Source organism: Bos grunniens, chromosome 15, assembly GCF_055505025.1.
Source record: "Bos grunniens cultivar Pamir isolate PY7600 chromosome 15, Bosgru_T2T1.0, whole genome shotgun sequence".
Lineage (NCBI taxonomy): Eukaryota > Metazoa > Chordata > Mammalia > Artiodactyla > Bovidae > Bos > Bos grunniens.
Window position 1 is genome coordinate 22349268 of NC_141179.1, and position 27969 is coordinate 22377236.

At 46.2% G+C, this 27969-nt stretch overlaps 1 protein-coding gene across 15 annotated transcripts; it reads left to right on the forward strand.

The window, feature by feature from the left end:
• The first annotated feature begins 3020 nt into the window (after positions 1–3020).
• On the forward strand, positions 3021–27275 carry LAYN (layilin). Of its 15 annotated transcripts, none has more exons than XM_086339136.1 (8): positions 3038–3302; positions 7897–8194; positions 18062–18219; positions 19564–19665; positions 22765–22797; positions 23613–23696; positions 24686–24785; positions 26654–27275. In XM_086339136.1, exons 1-8 carry the CDS (start codon positions 3137–3139, stop codon positions 27015–27017), a joined length of 1305 nt encoding a protein of 434 aa, XP_086195262.1. In that variant the 5' UTR covers positions 3038–3136; the 3' UTR covers positions 27018–27275. The 15 variants fall into 15 exon arrangements, with proteins under 15 accessions (XP_086195277.1, XP_086195272.1, XP_086195274.1 ...); XM_086339137.1 differs by lacking the exon at positions 3038–3302 and adding an exon at positions 3708–3929; XM_086339139.1 differs by lacking the exon at positions 3038–3302 and adding an exon at positions 4594–4853.
• Positions 27276–27969: the final 694 nt, after the last annotated feature.

The window sequence follows — 27969 nt, forward strand, 5'->3', positions numbered from 1 at the left end:
GCTATTGAGTACTTGTGTCTGTTTTACTTACTGAAAACCACTGCATTTGATACCACACAGTTATCATCTGTCTCATTTTATATATTCTCAAGCTCCAACTTATCTTGCTTTCGTTTGAAGGGTATTTCCAGAACTGCTATATTTGATCTATATTATGAATATCAGATAAACAAGAAACAAGGACTTTATATGCCTCAACTTGTAGACCACCATAAAAACAAGGGCTTCCCAGGTGGTGCTAGTGGTAAAGAATCCACCTGCCAATGCAGCAGACGTGGGTTCTACCTCTGGGTCAGGAAGATCTCCTGGAGGAGGAAATGGCAACCTGCTCCAGTATTCTTGCCTGGGAAATCCCATGGGCAGAGGAGCCTGGCGGGCTACAGTCCATGAGGTTGCAAAGAGTCAGACATGACTGAGCGACAGCACAAAAGCACTACATACTCCACAAAAGTAAAAACAATAAGGAAATAGAGATGAAAGATCAGTCCTGAAAACTTTAAAGTTCTTCTTGCTATTGAAAAAAAAAATCCATTATCCAAAACTTGGTTTATTCAGCTTCTGGGACATGTCTGAAGTCAGAAGTGAATTACTTCCAGTTTTGTGAATAGCTGGCTCAACATCCCCATGTCTTATACACATGTCCATAATCCCAGTGCTAACCTACCTCACTTACAAAGGTGGGATACACTGGAAAGAGAAGGTTAAGACTTTGTCCCTTCTGCATTGCCCAACTGGCAGGCCTACTCAGGATTGTACATGAGACTCCAGAGCTCACAGCTCTATTTAGAAGCACCATGCACTTTCCTGCTAGCCTCCACCTGCAACTCCTGAACATAAACTTCGCACAGTGCGGCTTCCATCCACAGGGCCAGCAGCAGAGCGGGTGACCCACTGGTAAGAACTTAATCATTAAGGGCACACCAGACTGCAAGGGAGGCTGGGAAACAGTCTTTAATGGGGGTGGATGAGGGGATACCTGCCTAGTTGGAGTTCAAGGACTCTATCACTAAAAGAAGTGGAGAATGGATATTAGCATTTCTGCTGTGACACTGTTTGGAGAAAAACGTTTTGAACAAAAAGAAAGGTAATCAGACCTAGAGAAGGGAAATTTAGAAAGTTACAAGTTGGCAATCTCATCTCAGCATTATCAAGATTAAAAATGACCCTGTCAGGATGATGTGTTTGTCTGCCGGACAGCTCTCTTATCGCGAAGATGGACATAGCTGGATATCAAAGCCTAAATTTCAAATCATATAGCTGATTCCCTTTGTTCTGATGCCACACTCACTGAGAAATCTTTTCCCCCCAGAGGGTAAGTATGTGCTCAGAAGACTGTTTCTCAATGGGTGAATATATTATTCTCTTAGATTGGGCTTGAGCTTGTCAAACTAAGGATTGGAGCCTGGACCAAGACAATTTTACCAAGAAAAATTCCATTTTATGAGCTTTTTCAGCAACCAGCAGCATCGCTCTGTATTACCGGGTGTAATGGTCAGGTATTGCTGCAACAGCATTGCATAACAAAGTGATCTGAAACATTTATTATTGCTTATATATCTGGAGGTCAGCTGAGGATTTGACTAAGTCTGGCCAGATAGCTCAGCTTCTGGCTGCAGGGCAGCTCTGCTTCTCACTATATGTCTGTTGATTGACAGAGGCCGCTCTGCCCCAGGTGTCTTCTTTGGGTTCTACCTGGACAAGTGGGATATCTGAGCTCTCAAAGGGTGGCAGAGAAGCAAGAGAACAAACAAAACTATGTGAGGCCTTTTCCAGTCTAAGCTCATTCTGTTGGTCGAACACAAGGACAAGGGAGGGGGCGATGTACTCTGCTCCTTTAGTAATGCTAATGCTAAGTCACTTCAGTCGTGTCCGACTGTGCAACCCCATAGACGGCAGCCCACCAGGCTTCCCCGTCCCTGGGATTCTCCAGGCAAGAACACTGGAGTGGGTTGCCATTTCCTTCTCCAATGCATGAAAGTGAAAAGTGAAAGTGAAGTCGCTCAGTCGGGTCTGACTCTTAGTGACCCCATGGATTGCAGCCTAACAGGCTCCTCCGTCCATGGGATTTTCCAAGCAAGAGTACTGAAGTGGGGTGCCATTGCCTTCTCCAGCTCCTTTAGTAAGAAGAACTGCAAATTCACCTAGTTAAAGGGTGTGGATATAAGGTGGGGTGAAGAATTGGGGTCACTGTTGTAATCTACATTAGATTGACTGCATACCTCAACAATGTCCATCTGGACCAAGGGCCAGGGTATCCAAGGGAGAACTCAAGGCACAATTCAATTATTTGGGCCAAGGTTAAACAGCTTCTCTAAGCTGTAATATATGCTGTAAGATTGGAAATAAATCCTTTGTAATTGCCATTAAGTGTCCAGCTATCTGCACACTTACATACCCAGTTGCCTTATCAAAACTTCACAAGTTAAAGTGATTTTTATTGTTACCAAGAGTTAACTTAAATGTAGGCAAAGAAACTTGCTGGAGTCTACAGAGACATTAAGCGAAAAAAAGCAGAACCAGAAACAATTTCAAATGCTGACTTGCCGAATCAAGTGCTTCTACTCACCATATCAGCCCACTCTTTGGATGTTTTGATAATTGGGAATTTCTAGAAAGAATGTGTGCTGGACATGAAATATTCTAATTCAGGCATAAGGACAGGCTGTAAATGAACTTGCCTTAAAGGTCAGCCCTCCTCCTGCCAATGCTGTCCTTTCTGCAGTAGCAGAGCTTCCTAAAAGATCAGCTGATACTGAAGACAGATGCCCCAGCCTGTGATCAATCTGGCTTGTTTGTCTCAAACTGCAATTGGCTCCATCTGAGACCAAAACTCAGAAGTCAGTGGACCAGATAGGGCTGGGGGGGCGGGGGGTAGTATGCAAATCAGACCCACCTTCCAGCACTTAGCACTTTAGTTTTTGGACAGGAGTCTTACTTTTATTATTTGAATATATTTGAAGACATTTTGTTTACAACAAGGTGCAAATGTAAAACAGGACTATTGTGAGAGTCTGGAAGAAGGAGTACACATTGAGGCTGGGTTCCTGAGGAAAGCTTTGCCACAGGAAACGAGGGTCACTCTTTCCTGGGGGGATGGGGAGAGAGGGTCGCCTCCTTTCTACCACGAGACGGAACCATGACCCACACCCATGTGCTCTGCAGAAAGCGGTATTATTTCCTCGCTGGTCTCAAGGACGCTCTGGGAGAGCCATTCTTCTCTCAGCCAGAACTCCAACTTAGCCTCCGCTGGACGGTATCCACGCTGCGGCATAACTTGCCTGGCCAGTGGGCACCCCGCCTAGGTGCGCGTCTGTTCGCTACGTCCACCGCTTTTTTCTTAGACGTAGCCCCGAAGGCGGACAGCAGCCTCCTGAGTCCCGGCAGGTCTCGGAGTTTGCTTCTCCCGCTGGCCCGAAGGCGGAGCCGAGGACGCTGGGAGGAGGAGTTGGGGCGAGACACGGTCGGTTTTTAGCCCGTGCCGTCTTCATTGGATTTCGGAGAAGCCAGACCGGGATTTTCCTCGGCTCTGCGCCCCGAGCAAACGCAGGATGTCCCTGGGAAGCTCCGAGTGGGGCGGGCCGGGTGTCTGGCGCCGAGCGCGCTGGAGGAGGCTCTGGGGGGGCGGGCCCGCCGGCGGGGCTGCCCTCTCCGCAGTGACGTCCCCGGAGGCGGAGGGGCGACAGGCTGGCTCCTCGCCCTCCCCGCCTACTCCGGGTGCCGGGTCCGTCGGTGTTGGGGAGATGCTGCAGCTGGCCGCCGTTGGCGTTGCGGAGCACGCAGCTGCCGGTACCCCCGCTCCACCGCCGTAGCGCCCGGGGGTCCGAAGGCGCACCCGAGCCGGGCCATGCCGCGGGGAGCGGCGCCGCAGGCAGTGCTGCTGGCCGCGCTGCTGGCGGGGCTCCGGGGCGCGACGGGTCGCCTGCTCAGCGGTGAGTGCGCGCGCTGGGGCGGGGGCTGGTTCCCAGGCGCGCTCGGCTGCGGCACCCACGGCACCCCTGGTGCGGCTGACCGTCTTCAGGGCCACGGCGCCTCTTCTCTGGCCCTCGGAGGAGAGGGCGGAGGGGTGGCGCCCCCGCCCCACCAGTGGACTCAGCCCCACCGGCTCCCGCTGCTTCTAGAGGAGCAATCGCCGGGCGGCTGAGCCCAGCGTCGGTTCCCTGCGTGTCCTGGACAGCTCGACGTCCACTCCCCGCCCAGGGTTACCAGATACCGGGAGACGGAGGCTAGATGGAACAGTGAGCAAACTGCTCCAGGAGGCGCCCCTCGGTCCGCTCCACTGAGCGAGTCTCAGTGGTGCCCGGGACCCCCACACAGCGCTTGTCCTGCCAACCGAGGAGGTCTCCTGTCCCCGGGGACGGGGTGGGGGAGTGAGGGGTGCGTACAGTAGCGATTCTAGCTCAGCTGTGCTGTGGGAACCCAGCCTGTTACTCCTGGTCTCTTCTGATGGGGGGTAGGGAGGGCGGCGGCGAAGGCAATGGCACCCCACTCCAGTACTCTTGCCTGGAGAATCCCATGGATGGAGGAGCCTGGTAGGCTACAGTCCCTGGGGTCGCTAAGAGTCGGACGCGACTGAGCGACTTCACTTTCACTTTTCACTTTCATGGATTGTAGAAGGAAATGGCAACCCACTCCAGTGTTCTTGCCTGGAGACTCCCATGGATGGAGGAGCCTGGTAGACTGACGCGACTTAGCAGCCCCAGCAGCAGGGAGGGCGGCTGGATCCCGCGCCTGGAATAAGAGCGCTTAGAAAAAGCAGCCTAGTTAGCGCGGGACAAGCCCCGCCTTGCTCGGGGGGATGACTCTAGGCTTCCTTCCTCCTGTGACTGCAGCCGCGGACTTGGACTTCAGAGGAGGTACAGTGCTCTGGCTTCTTGCCTCTTGCATTTGTTCCACATGTCGTGGCGGGGGCCAGCGGGAGGGCGATGTCCATATCCCTTCTCGGGTTTCCTTCATGGCCTTTTTCAGGCAACAGATGGGCCACGAGGGATGGAGGAGAAAGAAAACCGCCGCTCAGTTATCTATGCTTCGGAAGTTGATTGAGAGACTCTAAAGTTGGTTTCAGGATGGGGTGGGGTGCCGAGCGGCAAAATGGGAGGGTAACCGAATTCAGCTGTTTGGGTGACCAGTTCCCCGGGCTCTGTCCTCCATGGAGAGGAACAGAAGTCCCTCCCGCCCTTCCCTTTCCTGCAAGTGAGAGATGAGAGACACTTCCTGAAGGCAAGGGGACCAGATGAGCCCTGGGCCTTCTTCCAGCTCTGGGTCACTCTGGCATTCACTGGCTGACTGGGGATGTGTGGCCAGGCTGGGCCATACAGGAAACTCGTTTAGGGTGTTATGATGATCACCTTGATGATCCACCGATGGAAAAATGGAGGCTGCCAGTAAATTCACCTCCAGATTTGGGGTTCCTGGGACTCATTTGTTTTTCCTCTGCTTCCTCATTTGGAGCCACCTTTAAGGACCCATAGAAGCTGAGCTGGCCCAGCCTTCTCTCCCGTCTCCAGAATACCTCCTCAGTGAGAATGTTCCTCCTAGGAGGCCTCCTAATTTTCTGATGGAGCAGTCCTGCTAGAGTTTCTCTATTCAGCAACAGGAGAAAAATGGCAGAGAAAGGGAGAAGATGGAAAATGAAAAACCAACGTTTTTTATTTAAGAATTTAGTTACAAAAGCAATGAAAGAAGAAACTGAAAATAAGAATTCACAAGAGCTCTCTGGATTATCTGTATGGGCTCTGTTCCCATTTAAGCACTGAAAATGCAGTTCACTGTCTGCGGCCTTTTGCCCGGTACTCTGGGCAGTTTGGGGAATAACGAATGCTATCTGGCTCCCTGAACAGATGCAAAACCAGTTAGGAAAATGAGAACATTCTATGAGAGCTGGAAAGAGTTTTCCAAACACAAATCCTCAACTCCTCGCTCTGTGGCAGCAATTGACATCCAGAGTCCAAGAACCGGCTCTTCATTGCAAGGGATTCTCCTTGTTGAAGTCTGGTGTTCACTGTACAGCTGGATCCAGAAACACATGTTGTGTCTTCCTGTGGGCTCGGAAGCATATGTGTTTCTGTATTCCCAGCACCTAGCACAGCACCAGGCACCATGTGTACACTCAGTACATACTGACTGGACAAAGGAGCGATGAGGCTAATGTTTTGGGTGCAGAATTGCAATCGTGAAATTAAAAGACTCTTGCTCCTTGGAAGAAAAGTTATGACAAACTTAGTATATTGAAAAGCACAGACATTACTTTGCCAACAAAGGTCCGTATAGTCAAAGCTATGGTTTTTCCATTAGTCATATACAGGTGTGAGAGTTGGACCATAAGAAAGGCTGACCACTGAAGAATTGATGCTTTTGAATTGTGGTGTTGGAGAAGACTCTAGAGAGTCCCTGGGACTGTAAGGAGATCAAAGCAGTCCATCCTAAAGGAAATCAACCCTGAATATTCACTGGAAGGACTGATGCTGAAGTTGAATCTCCAATACTTTTGCCACCTGATGCGACGAGCTGACTCATTGGAAAAGACTCTGATGCTGGGAAAGATTGAAGGCAGGAGAAGGAGATGACAGAGGATGAGATGGCTGGATGGCATCATCAACTCGATGGACATGAGTGTGAGCAACTCATGCTTCAGGAGATGGTGATGAACAGGGAAGCCTGGCATGCTGCAGTCCATGGGGTTGCAAAGAGTCCAACCTGAGTTAGTGACTGAACAGAACAGATCAGAAATGGCTTCAGGAGCCCAGACACAAGCTAGGGTGGTGTGTACTGGTGAAGGATTTGTAATCTGTCCTCAGTAGAGTCCCATCCATTTGTCTTTGTCTTCAGCCTTTCAGGTGTCAGTCAGATGAGACATATTACATAGGCTTCTGGTGCAACCTGAGCTTTCATTGGCATGGGGGATGTCTCTTATGTCTCCTGCATTGGCAGGTGGGTTCTTTATGACTAGTACCACCTGGGAAGCCATATGTGACCTTAGCCAAGCAAATTTCTCTGAGCCTCAGTTTTCTCATCTGTAAAATGAGGCATAAACAACGTCTACAGCAGAGGATTACTATGAGTGTTCAGTGAGATAAGGTGTGTATGTAAATGTAAAAGCCCTTAGCGTAATGCATGACACACAGAAAGAGTTCACTAAACCTTAGCTGTTGTCTTTAAGCAAGACCAGTAGCAGAAATCCCCTTGGATCTGATGCTCATAGCTTCTGCTTATACCATAGACTGGGTGAATTCTCAGTCCTGCAACCTAGGCAGAGGGCTCCAGCGTTGAGAAGCTCACACCTGAGTTCAGAATGCCTCTTTTACCCGAAGGAAACCCCAAACAGAGGCAACTCACTTTAAACCACACTATCTCCTGAGACTCCCAAATGGCATGAAAGTGTTTGTGTGCCTTTAAGTGAAACAATAAATCTTCATCCACCGCTCTTATAGAGATTAATTTTAAATGTCTGCTTTTCAGTCATCTGTAATGGAATAAACAAAGCATGGAGGTCCTACACAATTTAGCCATCAGAGTCTAAATCACTGCATCTCCGCACTGGAAGGGGTATTAATTTGCTCTGAGAGCCTAAATGACACTAAAACAGTCCACTGATGAGTAATCAGAATTCCTGCCCAGCTCCATTCAGATGTCTCCAAGCGTCTCTGCTCTGGTATATTTTAAGTGTTAGTTGCTCAATCGGGTCCGACTCTTTGTGACCCCACAGACTGGAGCCCGCCAGGCTCCTCTGTCCATGGAATTCTCCTGGTAAGAATACTGGAGTGGGTAGCCATTTCCTTCTCTAGGTCATCTTCCCTGTCCAGGAATTGAACCCAGGTCTCCTGCATTGCAGGCAGATTCTTTACCATCTGAGAGTGTGTTGGGGGGCACTAAAATAGGTAGGCTTCTTTTCTTCTCCAGGTCAGCCAGTCTGCCGGTTAGGAACCCAGAAGCCTTGTTATGAAGTCATTTACTTCCGTGATGCTTCTCGAAGACTGAACTTTGAGGAAGCCAGAGCAGCCTGCAGGAGAAATGGGGGCCAGCTAGTCAGCATTGAGTCTGAAGATGAACAGAGACTGATAGAAAAGTTCATTGAAAACCTCCTGGCTTCTGATGGCGATTTCTGGATTGGGCTCAGGAGGCGTGAGGACCAAAAAAGCAATGGCACAGCCTGCCAGGACCTTTATGCCTGGATCGATGGAAGCACAGCAGCATTTAGGTAAGTGTGCGGAACTCACAGCGGCTAACTCACTGGACATAGCTCAAGAAAGAGGCAGGCTAGATCCCCGGTGCCAGTCAGGAAGGAAGAAAAGCCCAGCTGGGCAGAGCCCCAAGGGGATAGCAGCACTGGCACAGCCACAGACCGAAGCAGTGTGGCAAGGGTGATAAATCAGCCTTAACTTGGGCCCAGCTCATGTTCAGAGAGCTCTGCCCAGGAGGGTGGCTCAGAAGCATTGCTTCAATAGGGCACAATGCTTGATGTCAGCAGTTCTGGCTACCTGGCCTTTTGGACTAGAACCCTAGTGAGAGATTTTTTAATTTTTATTAGAGTGTAGTTGATTTCCATTGTGTTACTACAGCAAAGTGAATGTATACATATACATATATCCACCCTTTTTTAAGACCTTTCCCTTACAAGCCATTACAGAGTACCGAGTAGATTCCCTGTGCCATACTGTAGGTCCCTGTTAGCTATCTATTTTATATATAGTAGTGTGTATATGTCAGAGAAGGCAATGGCACCCCAATCCAGTGCTCTTGCCTGGAAAATTCCATGGACAGAGGAGCCTGGAAGGCTGTAGTCCATGGGGTCCCTAGGAGTCGGACACGACTGAGCGACTTCCCTTTCACTTTTCACTTTCATGCACTGGAGAAGGAAATGGCAACCCACTCCAGTGTTCTTGCCTGGAGAATCCCAGGGACCGGGAAGCCTGGTGGGCTGCCATCTCTGGGGTCGCACAGAGTCAGACACGACTGAAGCGACTTAGCAGTAGCAGCAGCAGCAGTGTGTATATGTCAATCCCAATCTCCCAGTTTATCCCTCCCTCCACCCTCTTACACCTTGGTAACCATAAGTTTGTTTTCTACATCTGTGACTCTATTTATGTTTTGTAAATGTGTCCATTTGTACCATTTTTTTAGATTCCACATATAAATGATATCATATGATATTTGTTTTTCCCTGTCTGACTGAGTTCACTCAGTGTGACAATCTCTACGTTCATCCATGTTGCTGCAAATGACATTATTTTGTTCTTTTTATGGCTGAGTAATATTCCATTGCATATATGTACCACATCACATATCCATTCCTCTGTTGATGGACATTTAGGCTGCTTCCATGTCTTGGCTACTGTAAACACTGCTGTGGTGAATATTGGGGTGCATGTATATTTTGAATTATGGTTTTCTCTGAGTATATGCCCATGAGTGTGATTGCAGGCCCAGTGAGAGACTAAAGGCCTAGGGGGCTGAAGGGCTTTAGACAACAAGGAATTATGCTGCTGCTGCTGCTGCTAAGTCACTTCAGTTGTGTCCGACTCTGTGCGACCCCAGATATGGCAGCCCATCAGGCTCCCCCATCCCTGGGATTCTCCAGGCAAGAACACTGGAGTGGGTTGCCATTTCCTTCTCCAATGCCTGAAAGTGAAAAGTGAAAGTGAAGTCGCTCTGTCATGTCCGACTCTTCGAGACCCCATGGACTGCAGCCTACCAGACTCTTCCGTCCATGGGATTTTCCAGGCAAGAGTACTGGAGTGGGTTGCCATTGCCTTCTCTGGAATTATGATGACAGGCAAGAAATTAGAGCCAGATCTAATTCTCTGGATTGGCCAAGAGGGGACACAAAGAAGCCTGTGGTTTGCAGACCCCTTCTAAACCTCCAGTATTGGACTCACTTCACATACTCGCCCTGGCACCATGGCACTGCCATCGTCTCTCCCTGAGGAAAGCAGTGACGTGGAAAAATGTCATCAAATATCAAAATGCAAAGGCAGACTTAAGATGGGAAACGTACTTTAACAAATTTAACAGTTACTATCTTTTTATAATAAATAGTATATATAAATCAGTAAAACGCTAAATGTTTAAATGTCAATAAAACCCATGAGCAAAAGACCTGAGCAAACAGTTCACAAAATAGACACTCTAACTGGTAAACAATCGTATGGGGAAAAAATTTAAACTCAGTTTCAATCAAAAGAATGAAGATAAGAATATCTCTTTTTACCTACTCCATTTAAGACAGCATGTCAGCATTTATCGAAGCCCACCCATTTGGCTATTCTGACCCTCACCTTCGTTTAATCCAGGAGTATCTCCTCCAAGATTCTCATGGACCTCTCCTCCCAGGAGAAACCTTTTTTTTTCGTCTGCTCTGGGTCTTCACTGCGGCACTCAGGCTTCCCTAGTTGTGGCACACAGGCTCTCTAGTTGCCAGGGGCAAGCTTACCTGCCAATGGCATGTGGGATCTTAGTTCTCCAACCAGGGATCAAACCTATGTCCCCTGCATTGGAAGGCATGATTCTTCACCACTGGGCTGCCAGGGAAGTACTCCTGGGAGAAATTTTAAAAAAGAAGATTAGCAGGAGGAACTACCCTCTCCACCAGTGCAGCTGGTCCCCAGAGCCATGACTTATACTTACTGAGCCCCCCTCACCTCCTCCATCCTGTCTAGGTTCCCCTCCCCTCTTCTCAGGGAGCCTCAGTGGCTTGCTTACCTTGTGGGAAGACCCAGACCCTTATCCCTGAGGAATGTGAAGCCCTAGTCAACTTGAATTTCTCAGTCTGGAGTGATTTCACTTTTCTATTTACCATCAAAATGGAGCACATGAGTACCAACAGGTACCCAAGTAGATACCTGAGTGCCAAACATATCCCCCTGCCTATAACAGCAGAGATACCTTCATGATTAGGGTCAGTACCTCCTACAAAGACAATGACTCCTCCTCTTGCCTGCTCGTTCCTGGACACAAGGATCCCTTGGTGTCCAAGTGGCAGCCATTGGTTCAACAACATTCGTGGTATATCTTCTGGTGGAAGGATTTCTCCTCTGGGTACCAGGCCCTCTAAACCCACAGGCCTCAATATTGCAGAGACAGGAAGCACAAATTCCCCAAGTGGGTACTGCCAGGGATGGGAAGCAAGGGTTGTCCTCCTTTTGCAAGCTATAGCCTTGAGAAATGTATTTCTTAAAGAATAAAGCTTGAACATCAAAATTACTTCTTTATCCATGGACTGCAGAATGGATGTTGTGTTACCAGGCATGAAAATCACAATAATCTCATTGTACATCTCCATCAGAGCGCTTGGGTGACTAGGTGCATCGTCAAGGAGCAGTAATACTTGGAAAGGAATCGTTTTTCTGATAGTAGGTCTCAACAAAGGGCTTAAAATATTCAGTAAATCATGCTGTGAACAGTTGTGCTGTCATCCAGGCTTTGTTGTCCCATTTATACAGCAAAGGCCAAGTAGATTTAGCATATTTCTTAGGGGTCCTAAAATTTTCAAAATGATCGGTGAAAACTAGCTTCAACTTAAAGTCACTGGCTGTGTCAGCTTTTTTAAAAATTACTATTTATTTTTTATTGAAGGATAATTGCTTTACAGAATTTTGCTGTTTTCTGTCAAACCTCAACATGAATCACTTTCACTTTCATGTATTGGAGAAGGAAATGGCAACCCACTCCAGTGTTCTTGCCTGCAGAATCCCAGGGAAAGGGGAGCCTGGTGGGCTGCCGTCTATGGGGTTGCACAGAGTCGGACATGACTGAAGCGACTTAGCAGCAGCAGCAGCAGGTGCCATCAGTAGTAAAGAATCTGCCTGCCAATGCAGGAGATGCAAGAGAGTCAGGTTCGATCCATGGGTTGTAGAAAATGCGAACCCACCCTGTATTCTTGGTTAGAAAATTCCACAGGCAGAGGAGCCTGAGCAGATATGCACACATACATCCCCACCAGTCATCCTGCTCTTTGAAGCTTTGAAGCCAAACATTGATTTCTCCTGTCTAAATTATGAAAGTCCTAGATGGTATCTTCCAATAAAAGGCTGTTTCTTCTACTCTGAAAATCTGTTTAGTGAGGCCACCTTTGTAAGTTATATTTAGCTAGATCTGGATAACTTGCTTCAGCCTCTAAGCAGCATCTACTGCTTCAGCATGCACTTTTATGTTATGGAGACAGTTTCTTTCCTTAACTTCATGAATCAACCTCTGTTAGCTTCCGATTTTTCTTCTACACCCCTTGGCTTCCAGACCCCAGAATACCCTTGCATGACACAAAGGTCGATGATTCAAAGTCTGCACTGCATCTCGGAGGATGTTGCCCCCTCCTCACAAGTATTGCCACTCAGTCAGTGCTTCAGGTGGATTTTCAACAAGCTTGTTCATCCTTCTGTCAGACTGGCAGCTTTAGGAGAGCGAAGCGTGTGGTCCGACTAGTAAATCCCCTGCCTACTCCCACATCTCCTTTGCTAGAAACTTGGTTTTTTGGTCTAATTAGATCTTATTTAGAATCCTGAGCTGGTAGATCAAAGACTGTGTAAGTATTTGGATAGTGATGCTAAGGCCCTGGGGTGGAAGAGGCAAACCAATGCCCGGATTATCTCTTCCTATCAACATGAATCATTGCCCCTTTCAGGGTGAAAGGAGTCCAGTGGGGTCTAGTTGCCACCAAATGCTAGGCCAGTCTCTGTTTCTGGCAGGTTGGATTTGGCAGTAGCTCGATCAGCCTTGGCTAGTGGGAACAGCTACTGCTGAGCCCATGCATGGCCTCCCTCCTGCCACCACGGCCACTCTAGTATACGCCTATGACATCAGCACAGGGGCAGCTGCTCACAGGTTGAGCTGTTTTGTCTCCCTGGTTAGTCAGTGCCTCTTCTGTGCTAGAGGCTTCTTGCTGGGCTTTAACATATGGTAGATTTTCGTACTTTATACCTACTCCCATATGTCTGTTCACGTCACTCTATCCAAGAACTCCTTGTCCTCAGCCTCCCACTCTTTCTCCTTTTAGACTCCTGATCAGCTGACCAAGCTCTTTGCCTTAGTCTAATGTCCAATAACTTCTCTTTCCATACCAAGTGGTTAAGTAGGCACATCAACAAAGCTCTGGCCATTGGGAGGTTGCCTCTTCACCACTAAACCTTTCACAACCACCTCTGAGTGGGGCTGTAGTACAGCTGCTGCCCACTGGGAGTTGTCTCCCCATGCTTGGCGACCTAAGGCTAGCTTTATCAGCTGGTCATAAGGGATTCCCTTATGCAGCTGTAGGTATAAGCTGAGGGATAGGCTCTGGTACAATAGAGGAAGATATCATGGCGGTCTGCTCTGTTTGTACATGCCCTTTGGTCCTAAATATACCTCTTCCATCTTATAATGAGTTGATTCCTGCCTAATCTTTTGACTAAGTGTGTCTGACAATATCTCACTTTGACCGAGCAAGTTGGATTGTATGGTCTCTTGGTACTCCTTGCCTAGTAGCAAGCCAGAGTTCCTTGCAAAAGGTGGTTTTTTTCCCTCAGCTACAGGTGATATGGCCTTGCTACAGAATCTCAAGGGTTTGCATTGTGATTCTCTCACTGGAGCTTGTACGGATGCTACATGACATTGTTTTTCTCACCACCGATGCCTCTAACAATAGGGTGTGATGGATCATACGGCCCAAGTGGGAAGTCTGCTTCAATCACAGCCTAGAACCACTTCAGAGTCCTTTTTGGCTCTGGATCCCACTCAAAGACAGCTGCCTTTCATGTCAACAGGTATATATACCAGAACAGTATTCCCAGGTATGAAATATGCCACCTCTAGAGCCCAAAGGGACCTACCACATGCTAGGCTTCCTTCTTCAAATGATTGCAAGATGCTTCATGTATTATGAGATGAAATAATTTAACCCTTAACTTGAAAGAGGTGTTGTGCCATTGCCTAGACTACAAAACACCTACACATTTTCATGAAGTAGCAGGCCCCTGAATCTTCATAGCATTTATCTCCAACCTTGGGGCTTCCCTGATAGCTCAGTTGGTAAAGAATCTGTCTGCAATGCAGGAGACCCCGGTTCAATTCCTGGGTCAGGAAGATCCCCTGGAGGAGGGATAGGCTACCCACTCCAGTATTCTTGGGCTTCCCTTGTGTCTCAGCTGGTAAAGAATCTGCCTGCAATGTGGGAGACCTGAGTTCAATCCCTGGGTTGGGAAGATCCCCTGGAGAAGGAAAAGGCTACCCATTCCAGTATTCTGGCCTGGAGAATTCCATGAACTGTATAGTCATGGGGTCACAAAGAGTGGGACTTGACTGAGAAACTTTTCACTTTCACTTTCAACAATATGGTGATTTTGGAGAAGGCAAAATCACCAAGGTGATTTTGGAGAAGGCAATGGCACCCCACTCCAGTACTCTTGCCTGGAAAATCCCATGGGTGGAGGAGCCTGGTAGGCTGCAGTCCATGGGGTCGCTGAGGGTCGGACACGACTGAGCAACTTCACTTTCACTTTTCACTTTCATGCATTGGAGAAGGAAATGGCAACCCACTCCAGTGTTCTTGGAAGTCTCTCTTCATGTCATATTATGACAGAGGGTAGGAAAAGTAATATAGTCCTGGGGAAAGACCATAAATATATACTGATGTCTATCCCAAATGAAGGCAGACTGTTTGTGATTCTCTTTCTGATACAGATGAAAAGGAATGTACTCACCAAATCTTCATACTAGGTACCCAAGGACATGTTAACCAGCTCTAGCAAAGATGCCACATATGGCATAGCAGCTGCAATGGAGGCTTCTACTTGGTTGAGTCTGTGCTCCTCCAGTTTCATCCTTCAGAATCTGCCTGATTTTTGCAGGGGCCAGACTAGTGAATTATATAGAGATGTGGCGGGGAATACCGTCCTGGCATTTTCTAGGTCTTTGGAGGCAGCACTACTTTCTGTCATGTTTGCCTGGATAAGGTATTGTTTTCTGTTTACTATCTTGAAGAGGACAGGGAAGAATGCAGTTTTCAAGGCTTCCACTTGACCTTCTCCCTATTATAACTCTTATCCCATAAGTTTTCAATTCATATATTTTAAAACTGGAGAATGACCACTGGATGGGTCCCACTGTGAGCTGGTCCTTATCTCAGAGAGACAGCACTGAGCAGTCCTGAAGAGAGATCTTAGTTCTCTACCCAGGAATAGGACCTGCATAGCCTGGATGAAAACCAGGAATCCTAGCCACTAGTCCACCAGGGATTAGAGGCTAAAAGCAAAGTTCCCCTGACCCATTGAAAAATACATTTCTCACAGAGGCAAAAACATAAAAACAGGTACAAAGTTTATTATTAGAAACACAGCAGTGGGAGAGCACATGGGTGCATGCTCAGTCGCTCAGTCGTGTCCGACTCTTTGTGACCCTATGGACTATAGATCACCAGGCTCCTCTGTCCATGGCATTCTCCAGGCAACAGTATTGGAGTGGGTTGCTGTTTCCTCCTCCAGGGGATCTTCCCAACCCAGGGATCCAACCCAGATCTCCTGCATCTCCTGCCTTGCAGGCAGATTCTTTACCGCTGAGCCACCACGGAAGTGTGGGTAAACACACAGAGAAGCAATTTGTTTATTTAAGTCAGCAGTTAGGCAGAAATACACACCCGGAGAGAAAAGATACGGGAGTCCTCTCTAATGAGGAGGGGTGAAGTAAAGAGGTGATTTTAATCACTGATATAGGATAAACCTTCTGGGTCTTCATTTACCTTTGGGCAGTTATCTTGTTTCTTTTTTCATACCTGACAGGTCCAAGGACCTTCCCCAAGATGCATGCACAACTTTTTGTTAAGATGGATCTTACCACAGATGCCTGTAGGTGCATGTGGTCTCCCACGCACCTACTTATTATGCTCCCCCTCCCTTTTTGATCCCCCCAAAAAGCCTTCCATGGGCAGACAGGGAACTTTTCCTTGATCTCGAGTGGTCATCTTATCTCTTTATTCCAGCAGAGCGCAGCTTATGCCACTAGCTTTTTGCTTGGAGTGTCTGGGTGAGAACACAGCCTCAAGCAAACACAACTTTGCTTGACAAACACCAGCTGTTCAGCCTGGAGGCCCATCTATCTCCTACATCAGTCCTGAAACAGAACTCGATTTAATACTTGGCCTCAATATGCTCCCACTCAAATGGGTAACCTTAATGACACTTCAAGTCTTTGGGTAGCAGTGTTAACTTGCACACTCTTTCCACAATCTTTGTAATATCAGGGTATTCTTCCTTCCCCAGTGTATGGTTCCTTGAATAAATGGCCATAGGTCCCTTGGGGAGAATAGAGGAAAATATCATGTGTACCTGGGGCCTCCCAGGGGGTGCTGCTGCTTCTGCTGCTGCTGCTGCTGCTGCTAAGTCGCATCAGTCGTGTCCACCTCTGCGCAACCCCATAGACGGCAGCCCACCAGGCTCCTCCATCCCTGGGATTCTGCAGGCAAGAACACTGGAGTGGGTTGCCATTTCCTTCTCCAATGCACAAAAGTGAAAAGTGAAAGTGAAGTCGCTAAGTCGTGTCCGACTCTTAGCAACCCCATGGACTGCAGCCTACCAGGCTCCTCCGTGGTAAAGAACCCACCTGCCAGTGTAGGAAATGTAAGAGACTCAGGTTCAATCCCTGGGTTGGGAAGATCCCCTGGAGGAGGTCACGGCAACCCACTGCAATCCACTCCAGCATTCTTGCCTGGACAATCCCACGGACAGAGGAGCCTGGTGGGCTACCGTCCATAGGGTCCAGAGTTGGACATGACTGAGGCAACTTAGCTCACATGCACGCACCATGGGCATCTACTGGGGTGTCGCGGGGTCCTTCCTCTTTCTAGCAGTGAGTTCCAAGCCTAAAAGCTGGCTCAAGTCCAGAAACTAGATTCCAGGCATCATATTGGATGCCAGGCATCCATCCCATTATCTGTGAAATAAATTAACATAAAGCCATAAGGCCAGTGGGGAGGAAAACAGACAAGGGGAGGCCCATCAACAAGGTTGGAAAATTTCCTGGAGGTGACTGGTGAGGTGCAGAGCCCAGCCCCGGTCAGGAACCCCAGCTGTCCAGACAGTGTCCAAGCTGTGTTGCAAGTTCAGCTATCATCCAGGCAAATTCAACCCAGTGAGTTCAGCAGAGAATTTTCCTTCTGCTGACCTGCAGCACCAGACTCAAGCAGAGCTCTTCTGGGGTAGTACACGGAGAGCTGTCTCTTAGGTGCCCATGAGGAGGGGCTGTGACGAGAGCTAGGCAGAGCAGCAGAGCTCATCTAAACAGTCTGAGCATCAGGGCAGAGCTGGGCCCTGGAAGCAACCTGCTTGGGTGAGTAACCAGGCAGAGTACGAAGCCCAGCCCTGAGTCAGCACACGGCCTGGGTGCTCACAGCATCTAAACTACGGAATCCAAGGCTTTAACCTGGCACCCACAGATCTAACTGGGCAGCCGCACCATTTAATTCCAAGTACCACTAGGGCTGCAGTGCACCCCATCCAGGAAACTGGGAGACAAAGACAAGAAATCAGGCAGCGGAGGCTAACAAAAGGTCTCAGCAGCCTGATGAAGTAGAAACAACTTAAACACTGAAAAAGACTAGCTGGGCCTCCTGCTTTTTCCCAAACTCTGGCTCCTGCTTTGAAGCCTCAGATGCTTGAATATTCTATCCACTCCTCAGAGTTCAGAAGGCAGCTGTGGCTACTGAAAAGCATGGGGAGATGGAAGCAGGGTGAGCTCTGGATGCAATAAGCCATGCCTCTCCTGGTACATCTGATTTCTTAAAAAAGAGAAACAAAACCCAGTTACCCAAAAGCAAAAAAAATAATAAGATTGTCCAGACTGGCCCTGCTGGCTGCTTTTTCTCATAATAACTTTGCAGACATCATATGGTAATATATTCCTCCCTGCAAAGAAGCTGTGGCAAATGTCAGATGATTGATTGTGATGTCCATATTCGAAAGCATGGTTCTCCTTATTGGCAGCACTTCAATTCCTCCCTCTCTCTTAAGTTCCTGGCTCGGTGGAATTTGATAGGAAAGCAAAGGCTTTGAAGTCTTGCGGGATCCTTCTCCAGTTGCCTCCACTGTTGACCCCTTTCCTACAGGAACTGGTATGTGGATGAGCCTTCCTGCGGCAGCGAGGTCTGCGTGGTCATGTACCATCAGCCGTCGGCCCCCGCCGGCATCGGGGGCCCTTACACGTTCCAGTGGAATGACGACCGATGTACCATGAAGAACAATTTCATCTGCAAATATTCTGATGGTAATGAATCCTCTCCCAAGTTATGTGGCTGCATTCTCAGCCTCCTGTCTCCTTTCATAATTAGCTGCTGGTTCTAAGAATTTGTCACGTAGTCTCTGAGAAAGCTTGTTGCAAATGCCAGCAGTGTTAAACTTTGGGAATTCTTGTAAAGGGAGATGACCTGATACCTCCTCGCTGAGGAGTAATTCTAGCAAAGAAGAGGGTATTAGATGCTAAGAGATGAAGAAATGAAAGGGTCTAATTTATGGATGATAAGGCAAGAATTATGAGAACTTCAAGAAATAAAAAGCCTTCCAGGTGGACAGTTACAATTCTTATTCTTTCCATATGTGAGGTTGTACACTGTAGGAGCTTCAAATAAGGAAGAAATATGAAAGGAAGCTGGCCATTTTTCTTGCCTGTCTCCTGCCAGCCATTTTCTGGGGCATTAAGGAAACAGGATAATGACCACAGGAGGTAGATGATAAAATATGCCAATTTTACTGATACTGGGCAGATAGCAGTCACTTTGATGAGCAGGCTTAAACTCCTTAGGCCACCGTCTATATATATGCCTTGCAAATTTAACTAGCTTTTTCTTCTACATCTATTAAGGGTTTTGAATTGGCTACAAGCCCATAATCTCACTGTGCTGGGCTTTCCCAAATTCCTCCATTTGATGGACTTCAATCTAAACATGAAGGGATTTTCTGTTACTGAAGCATTTCACCACCCTGAAGCCAACTGCTTGATCTCAATTCGGCATCTTTTCCTGACAGGAGTAGAATGACTTGTTAGTTACATCTAGCTGGGGACTAAACAATCCTGTCATTTAAAAACTGTTGGAGCTTGACTGTGCCTTTGCTGCTAAAGTTGTTTTTCCTCCCTCTTCACCCCTTCAGATGAATTCTTCTCTCCAGAGACCTGGTCTTCCCCACCATAGAGTTGTCTCAGGCAGGGAGGTTGCAAGGATCAAGGCTGACTTGCAGGGCACTTTTTTAGAGCAATTAAAGCAACTCACTTATGACAAACTGGCTGCCCATCACTTTTGTTCATTATATCCTATTATCACCATGATTTAAAATTTTGTACCTTAAACATTTTTTGAAATGTGAGATTTGGGCACTGGTTTTCATAGCCTTTTATTTTGGGGTTAGAACCAGTTAGTTTTTTAAAAAATAATTTTGTTTATTCATTGTGCTGTTGCCTGTATTAGACTGAGTCCTGGCAGGGTAAAGATGGCACACTCAAAGGGTTTAATGGGAGGAGTATAATAAAATGATATTTACCAAAGTGTGGACACAGAGCATGAGATGGTGACGTGCCCAGGGACCAGCTGCAATAGGAAACTATTACTACCCCTAGGCTTCAAGGAGCGAAGGGAGGGTATGGTTTTAGCGGAACCCAGAGAAATCTTGGAGTCATGCAAGAGGAGCCACCCAACAGAAGCTATAACCAGACAACACGGTACTGTTGAACCACCATGATGTGGGAGAGAGGTCTGGGGGGTCATACTAGGACCTGTCTCTTCTCCTACCCTCTAATCTCCTGCTTCTGCTCCTATTAGTTAAGTCCAATCAAGAACCAAAGGACAAGGGAGCCCCGGGACACATCCCCAGAGGTCAGCCTCCCAGGACACAGAGAAGGACCAAGAATAGATTGAGCAGAGGGATGTGGGCACAAGGAAGAAAACTAGCACATTGCCTTTCTGTAGACCGCCCCCTCCTTCTCAGGATAAGCTCACGTACCTCAGCACACCACGAAAGGACTGGCTTGATCAGACCCTTGCCTCTCTGCAGCCCCAGTTCTCACCGCTTTTATTCCCTCCCCCATCCAGTTCCCTTCTGCGTTTTGTGAAGTTCTCCATGGTCTCTTAACTGCTGTTTCCAGTGCTTGGAACATCCTTCCCTCTTTTCCAGTCAACTCATTTTCAGCCTTCAGGTTAAGCATCACCTTCTCTCATAACAATAATAGATGGTCCTGGATTGTATCTTTGATGATGACAATGGTAATTTTCCATAAAGGGCATTTTTAGGACAATTGGCATAACTTGAATAAGATCTGGAGATTGGATGATACCATACATATCAAGGTTGATATTTTGGTTTCGATAATTGTACTATGGTTATGATAGAGTATGCCCCTCCCAGTCCTGTTTTAAATACACACTGAGGTATTTAGGGAGTAAAGGGTAACTATGACTACAACTTATTCTCCGAAAAAAAGTTATGCATGTATCTGTATGTGAATATATATGTGTGTCTGTGTATATATAGAGATTTAGATATAGATACATAGATATAAATATATGGAGATATATATAAAGAGAGAGACAGAATAGTTATATAAATGAAATGTGATACAATGATAACATTTGGGTGAAGGATACATGGGAATTCTTTGCAATAGTCTTGCAAATTTTCATAAATTTTAAATTATTTCCAAATAAGTTTAAAAAAAAAAATCACTTCCTCTGGGAAGCATTCCAGGGCTTAACCTCAAAACTAGGTTAAGTGTTCCTCCTATGAGGCTCATAACACCTCACACACGCAGTACGTATGCTGCCTGTTGGCAAGTTTGTCCACTTCACTATATGGTTGGCATGAAGTCTGGAAATACACATGTTTGACCCCGCACTTGATGGACTGGGGGAAGGTCACCTGGCATGGCTCCAACATTATGGCACAATATCGTTTTATACCAGAGGGCAAGTGACCAGTTGAAAGACAGCGTCTAAAACTAAATTTGACGACATGACCACTTAGAGTAGGCAGCATGCCAGCCAGATCTGAACACTTGATTCGTCCCGGGTGCTTCTGGATTCCTTCTGGAAGCATAGACACATTCAGTGGAAATCAGAGACAAATTATCTGAGGCAATGTCACGGGCCATTGCAGCCGAGATGGAAATGCTGCATTAATTTGCCACGTTCACTGCAGTTTTGCCCAGTGGATCGAACTATGGAGGGACAACAAAATGACTGCATCGTTTTCTGTAATGTCATTGAATATACGATGTATTGTAATATAACATCACAAAATTAATATGTATGAATATTCTCCTATAATTCTATATTTATTGCCATCCTGTAGAGTGTAAGTTCCTTAGACTGCTGGGATGGCTTTTTATTTGCTGGTGTGTCTCTAATACCTAGCATGGAGTTTGTCTCCTTGGGATCTTAAATTTTCATTTGAATTTTTAAAATTCAAATCCCAGTTCAGCTACTTATTAGCCATGAGATTTGAGTAAGTTGCTTAATTTCCCTGTACCTGAGTCTCCTTGTGAACAGATTCAAAATAGCACTTACTCACAAGGCTGTCATCAGGATAAATTGTGTTTGTTTTTATAAAAACATTTAGAACATAATAGTGTTTCTATCATATAGCAGACATTTTTAATAAATAAATGGATTTGCATCACCTCTACACACATACACACACAGACATGATTAAAAGTTTCCCTTCTGAATAAAACTTCAGAATAACTTTGACATCCTGGCCTTGTGTGTGCATGTTACTCGCTCATGTCCAACTCTCTGCGACCCCACAGACTGTAGCCCACCAGGCTCCTCTGTCCATAAGATTCTCCAGGCAAGAATACTGGAATGGGTTGCCATTTCCTTCTCCAGGGAATCCTCCCAACCCAGGGATTGAACCCAGGTCACCTGCATTGCAGGCAGATTCTTTACCATCTTAGCCACCAGGGAAGCCCCTCCAGGCCTTAGGACTATAAAGTCTAAAATTTTGACCTTAAAGACTGACTCTATGATCCCAGAGTATCTGATCAGCATAAGAGTCCCTGCCAGTACAAAAGACTGATAGAATTTCTGCCAGAAGTAAAATCATTACTGTAGGTTGTCTGTGTAGCCTGACTCTCCAGAGGCTCTTAGAATTAAATAGTTCAGGTTCTAGATCACAGCTCTGCTTTGGGGCGGCCCATAGTCTACTTAGTCCCCAGCCACCTCCACTGCTTGGAGATTGGTGTTCATTGCTCTAAAACATCCCTAGTAGGAACTGATTAAATGTCTTGGATTGCTTTAAACCAGTTCAGGGGACCTCCCTGGATGTCCAGTGGCTAAGACTTCATGCTCCCAATGCAGAGGGCCCGGGTTTCATCTCTGGCCAGGGAAACTAGATCCCACATGCCACAACTAAGACCCAGTGCAGCCTAATAGAATAGAATAGAATAGAATATTCAGGCCTGGGTGTAGCCAGGGAGGAATAGGGATTATTGTTGAAACCAGATTAGCCGTATGTTGATAAGCATTGACACTGCATAGGGGTTCATTATACCAATCTTTCCACTTTTGTGTATATTTGGAAGTTCTCATATTTAAAAGTTTTCATGCTTTTTTTAAAAGTGTCCAAGCAAAGCTGGGGAAAGGCTAGTCTTTGTGCAGAAGGGATTCTTTGGACTTACTAACCAGGTTCTGGAGCCTGATAGCATGAAATGAAGTTTGTTGGAAGACTGAATGAGCAACTAAATGGAAGCTGTGCCCTGGCCAGTTTCACTCAGATGGTATGGCAATTTACATATTACTCTCATTCTTATCCCTTTCTGCTGCAGAGAAGCCAACAGTTCCTTCTACAAGGACTGGAGGTAAGACTGTCATTGGAGATTTGAGTTCATTTGGGCTGTTTTACACAGGTTTAGAACCTCTGGATAGGTTTAGAGTCACATGCTCTTTATACCAGATTATTCGATGGAAAGACACCAACTCTTTGGATGGGTATATGTCACACCGAGACACCGCATGTGATTCATTAATCTCACTCTCTGCTGCTGCTGCTGCTGCTAAGTCGCTTCAGTCGTGTCTGACTCTGTGCGACCCCATAGACGGAAGCCCACCAGGCTCCGCCATCCCTGGGATTCTCCAGGCAAGAACACTGGAGTGGGTTGCCATTTCCTTCTCCAATACATGAAAATGAAAAGTGAAAGTGAAGTCACTCAGTCGTGTCTGACTCTTCACGACAAGAATCTCACTCTCTAGGGTCGCCTTTCAACTGTGTGAAAAGGAACAATTACAAATCAGTTTGGGATGTTACTTATCCTTATTGACAATATGAAAGGAGTAATTCAATCTAACGAGACAAGTGAGTCAAACTGATAATTCTGGTCCTAAAAGTGAGTCATCGGCCCTTCCTCCGTGTTCTGCAGCACTTTATGGGCCTTGATGTCAGCTGCCTGCTGGCTGTGTTCCTTCTTGATTCTTGGCAGCAAGAGTCATACCAGAAAGATCACGAAAAGTAGACCTCTCGGTCAGCAAATTCAGTTCTTCACTTTCTGTGGTTATAAACTGCACTGGTCACTTTGCTAGTGCTTTTTGACATCCCCCCCAAAGCTGATAGGACCTCAGAGAATATCTGGATGTTAATGCTTTTCTCCAGGTTCTAAGTACATGTGTCTCTCTCCAGGTGAAGAGATAGAGCCAGCAACACCCATCCTTCCAGAAGACACAGAGAAAGCAGATGCCACAGAAATACTGAAAGAAAGCAAAGGTATACATAAAATTCTCCCAGGGAAAAATAGATAATGGGACTCTCCTGATTATAAATTCCCCATGGTTACATACCCTGCTTTGTTCATCCCACGGCTGCTTAAAAATGAAAACAGACAGGGCACTCGGGCTTTGTCAAAACTGTATTAAATGTTAGATTTTGTCAGTGAAATATACAAAGGGAATTTTCCTAAGACAATTAGGGCGATTAGATGAGACAAGAGGTAAAAAGTCTTCAGGAAGACAGTCGGAGACTTGAGAACCTCCCAGAAGTTGTTTGGGTCAGGTTGGGGGGAAGGGGTGGGAATTGAGAATGAATATTGAGAAATAAGAGCAGAAAGACCCAGGCCATGATTAATATTTCTTTACAAGACAAATAGAGAAAATGGACATAAAAGATAAAAGAAAATGGGGTGATAAACTGGAGTGCTAATGGACTTTCAACCTCAACTCTCACCTTGAGTTTCAAGAGGAAGATATGGGCTGGTAGCTAGACTTAATAATGTGGGTAAATGTCAAATCAATATAGGATACATCTGAAACTAACATGATATTGTACGTCAACTATATTTCAATTAAAACAAAAAAAGAGAAAGATCTGAGATTTTGTCACTGGGTAACTTTAAGAAACAAACACTTAATTTTTCAGTTTAGTTATTTACATAATAGAAGTAACAGTATTTTTCTCACCTACCTAAGAGCATCTACTGTGTCCATATAATGAAATAGGATCCTGAAGTACTGAAATTCAGCCGTGACACTAGCCACCCCAAATTAACACAGACCCTACAGGTTAAGGGCTCAGTCCCCACACAGACTGCCCTTGCTTCAGATATCAGCCACAAGATTGGGGGTCCCCAGGCCACCCGCACTTCTAATCAACTGACTGCAATTCCAATGAGTCACTTTCAGTAATTCACTAGAACAACTTATAGAACTCAGAAAAACACCATACCCATAACTACATTTTATCTGCGCTTTTCTTTTCAGAAGCTGCCTTGAATCTTGCCTACATCCTAATCCCCAGCATTCTCGTTCTCCTCCTTGTGGTCACCACAGGTGTATGTTGGGTTTGGATCTGTAGAAGGAGGCAAGTAAAACGTTGATCCTGTAAACCTTTGTGTTTTCTGAACTTGGACTTCATTAAAAGGCAAGGCAGCTCCAAGAGAATCTCTTCTGCAGATTTGAGAATAAATCTTCTGATGGGTTTGGGGCACTCAGAAGTACTAAGCATTTGTACTCAGCTGTAATTAACAGAGTGATCTTACATTCTTTAATTTTTTAGTGTGGAAGATTTTAAATGACTTGAGGGGTGAGACTGCATTATTCACCTGTGTATCCACACATCACTCAGCAAAGTTTTCTCATGCCTGTACATTCTCACTCCAGAAATGTTTTTTGGGTGAGTAAAGGAGTAAATAGTGAGCCATATGAAAATAACTGTCCCAAAGCCTCCTGGCAAACATCTGAAACTAAACCACGTCATTCAAAATAAAATAGCCATATTCTTTTAATTGACTTTTACTTGAATACACAAGTATAGACAGCTACAAAATAGCTACCTTAAGTAGCTTAGAGCACCTCTGTTAGTGGACAATGGAGCCACCATTTTGGAGGTACCCAGAGCTCTTCTCAGCTGCCTTTTTATTCCCCATCATCATGGTATATATAGAAGAAGGTGGACTTCACAACAGGAAAGCAAAGGTACATTTTAAGACTTGACTCCCTTTGATGACCAATTTAAGATAAACTAATAAGATTTCAATGTAGAACCTACTTCATTTAATAATAATTCCTTAGGGACTTCCCTGGTGGTCCAGCAATTAAGACTCTGTGCTGTCGGTACAGAGGGTAGGGGTTCAATCCCTGGTCAGGAAACTAAGATCCCACATGCCATGCAGCGTGGCCAAAAGATTAAGAAAATAGTAACTCCCTTATAGAATTATTAGAATTAAATCAGTTAATACATGCAGAGTGAGTATATTATAAGCACTCAGGAATATCTCTTCCTATGATCATTTTTATTAGTTAATTCCTTTTAATCCAAAATATCGACAGAATTCAGTTCATAGGAGGTGGTAGGGAGGTTCAAGTAGGAGGGGACATAGGTATACCTGACTGATTCATGTTGATTTATGGCAGAAACCAACACAATATTGTAACGCAATTATCTTCCAATTAAAAATAAATAATAAGTTTTAAAAATGTTGGTATGGCCAAAAAACCAGAATTCAGTTTAAAAAATTGCTACTATGTTTTCTAACTGCTTACTCTGTGCTTGGTTCTTGATTTCCCTTCCTTATCTACCCATTGAGCAGCTCACCCCAATCTGGGAATTGTAACTTTAAACTGGAGTCTACTCACAGTTTTAATCATTTTGTGCCACAGACACAAAAATACTAGCAAAATATTTCCAAAAATGTATGTGAAACAGTAATACATGAGCTTCTTTATTAATGCTTCTTTAGGTATAATTATTGAATTATAATTCAACATCATAATATTGAAGCAGAGATGAGCATAAAATATTTTAAGGCATCTTGAACAATAACTGTGATATGAAAACATCTATGATTTCCGTTGGTGAGCACGTCAAAGACATTACTAATTCTACTCAGCTTGATTGCCCACATTCAGAATTGAAGGACAGTTTCCCTTAGAGATGGATTTGTTTTAATGTGGCATTTTTTCCCCCATGCAGTTCTCTCCATAGACCCTCTGGGGGCTCTGGGGACCCTAGGATCACCCGTTCTGCTCTGTGCTCAGGCCATGGTGAATGACAGATAGAGCACTTTTCTCGTTCATTCCTGCCCCACCCGAAACCCTGCCCTGTAGGTTGACACAGATGAGAAGTGCAGCGTAGTGACCGCGCAGGGATGACCCTCTCCTGCCTGGACAGGGGCCCAGGGACATTCTCAGGCCCCTTGTCTGCTCAGCCCTGGTTCTCCCTCTTCCTAGGAAACGGGGGCAGCCGGACCCCAGCACTAAGGAGCAGCGCCCCACCTGGCCGGCTCCTCAGCCCGGGAACAGCCCGGACCTGGAGGTTTACAACGTCATACGAAAGCAGAGCGAAGCTGATCTGGCCGAGACCCGCCCGGACCTAAAGAACATCTCGTTCAGAGCGCGCTCAGGAGAGGCCTCGCCGGACGCCGTGTCTTGTGACTACGAAAACGTGGCCGTGAACCCGTCTGAGAGCGGGTTCGTGACGCTGGTGAGCACGGAGAGTGGCTTCATCACCAACGACGTCTACGAGTTCTCCCCGGGCCGAGCAGGGAGGAGCAAGGAGTCCGGATGGGTGGAAAATGAAATCTACGGTTATTAGGAGGCTCAAAGAAACCCTGAACTGACAAGAATGGGAAGGGAGAGAGAAGCAATTTTCCTATCAGGGAAACACGCAGAAGGTCTCCGAAGGGGCTCAGATCAGGTCCTGGGGGTGAGCATGAGACGGTTTGAGCCCCCGCTGGAGCCCTGGTTTGGGCTGTGTCCCTTAACCCAGCCCCTCACCCGGCTGGCACCTGTAAGAAGCATTGCCCAGGGGCTGGCAAGTGGTAGAAAATAAATACCTGATTGTTATAACTGACTTTCAAGAGAGAGTGCTTTCCTTGGCGGGCGTGCTGTGGAGCTTGGGAAACCAACATCTGGGTTCTGTCCCTCTTCTTCAGTACAGCCGCAAACATCATTACAAGGAGACAGAAATCCCAGAAGCTTTTCAAAGCCGGCGTATGCTGGCATCGGGCTGGCCTACACATAGCAATTCTTATATCTGTTTTTTGTTTTGTTTTTCCCAGAGAATCAAATCAAACCAAAAGCAGGAAGCAGAATGTTAGTCAGTTTGTGTCTACAGTCCCTCCTCTGCATGTGGCCTCGGGGGACCTTTTTTCTTTCTCCTGACATCCAAACTTGGAAATATGTAACTTGGAAACAATTTAGAAACTAAAAATGAAGTTTGAATCTAGGCTTCTCTGCTTAACTGTGTTCCCGATTCTGATTGCACACTGTCCTGTTTGTGTGTTTGTCTCACTGCAGCCTCAACATTAATATTAGAAATAATGCTAATGATTTTACCTTTTTTTTGTTTGGGGGAGCTGACTATCTCAAACACTTTAAGACTCAAATGCAGAGAAATGTGGCCTAACACCAGTCATTTACCATATGAAATTCTGAAGGCCATTATTTAAAACACCAGCAACATCCTGCTGCTGCTACTGCTGCTAAATCACTTCAGTCGTGTCCGACTCTGTGGGACCCCATAGACAGTAGCCCACCAGGCTCCC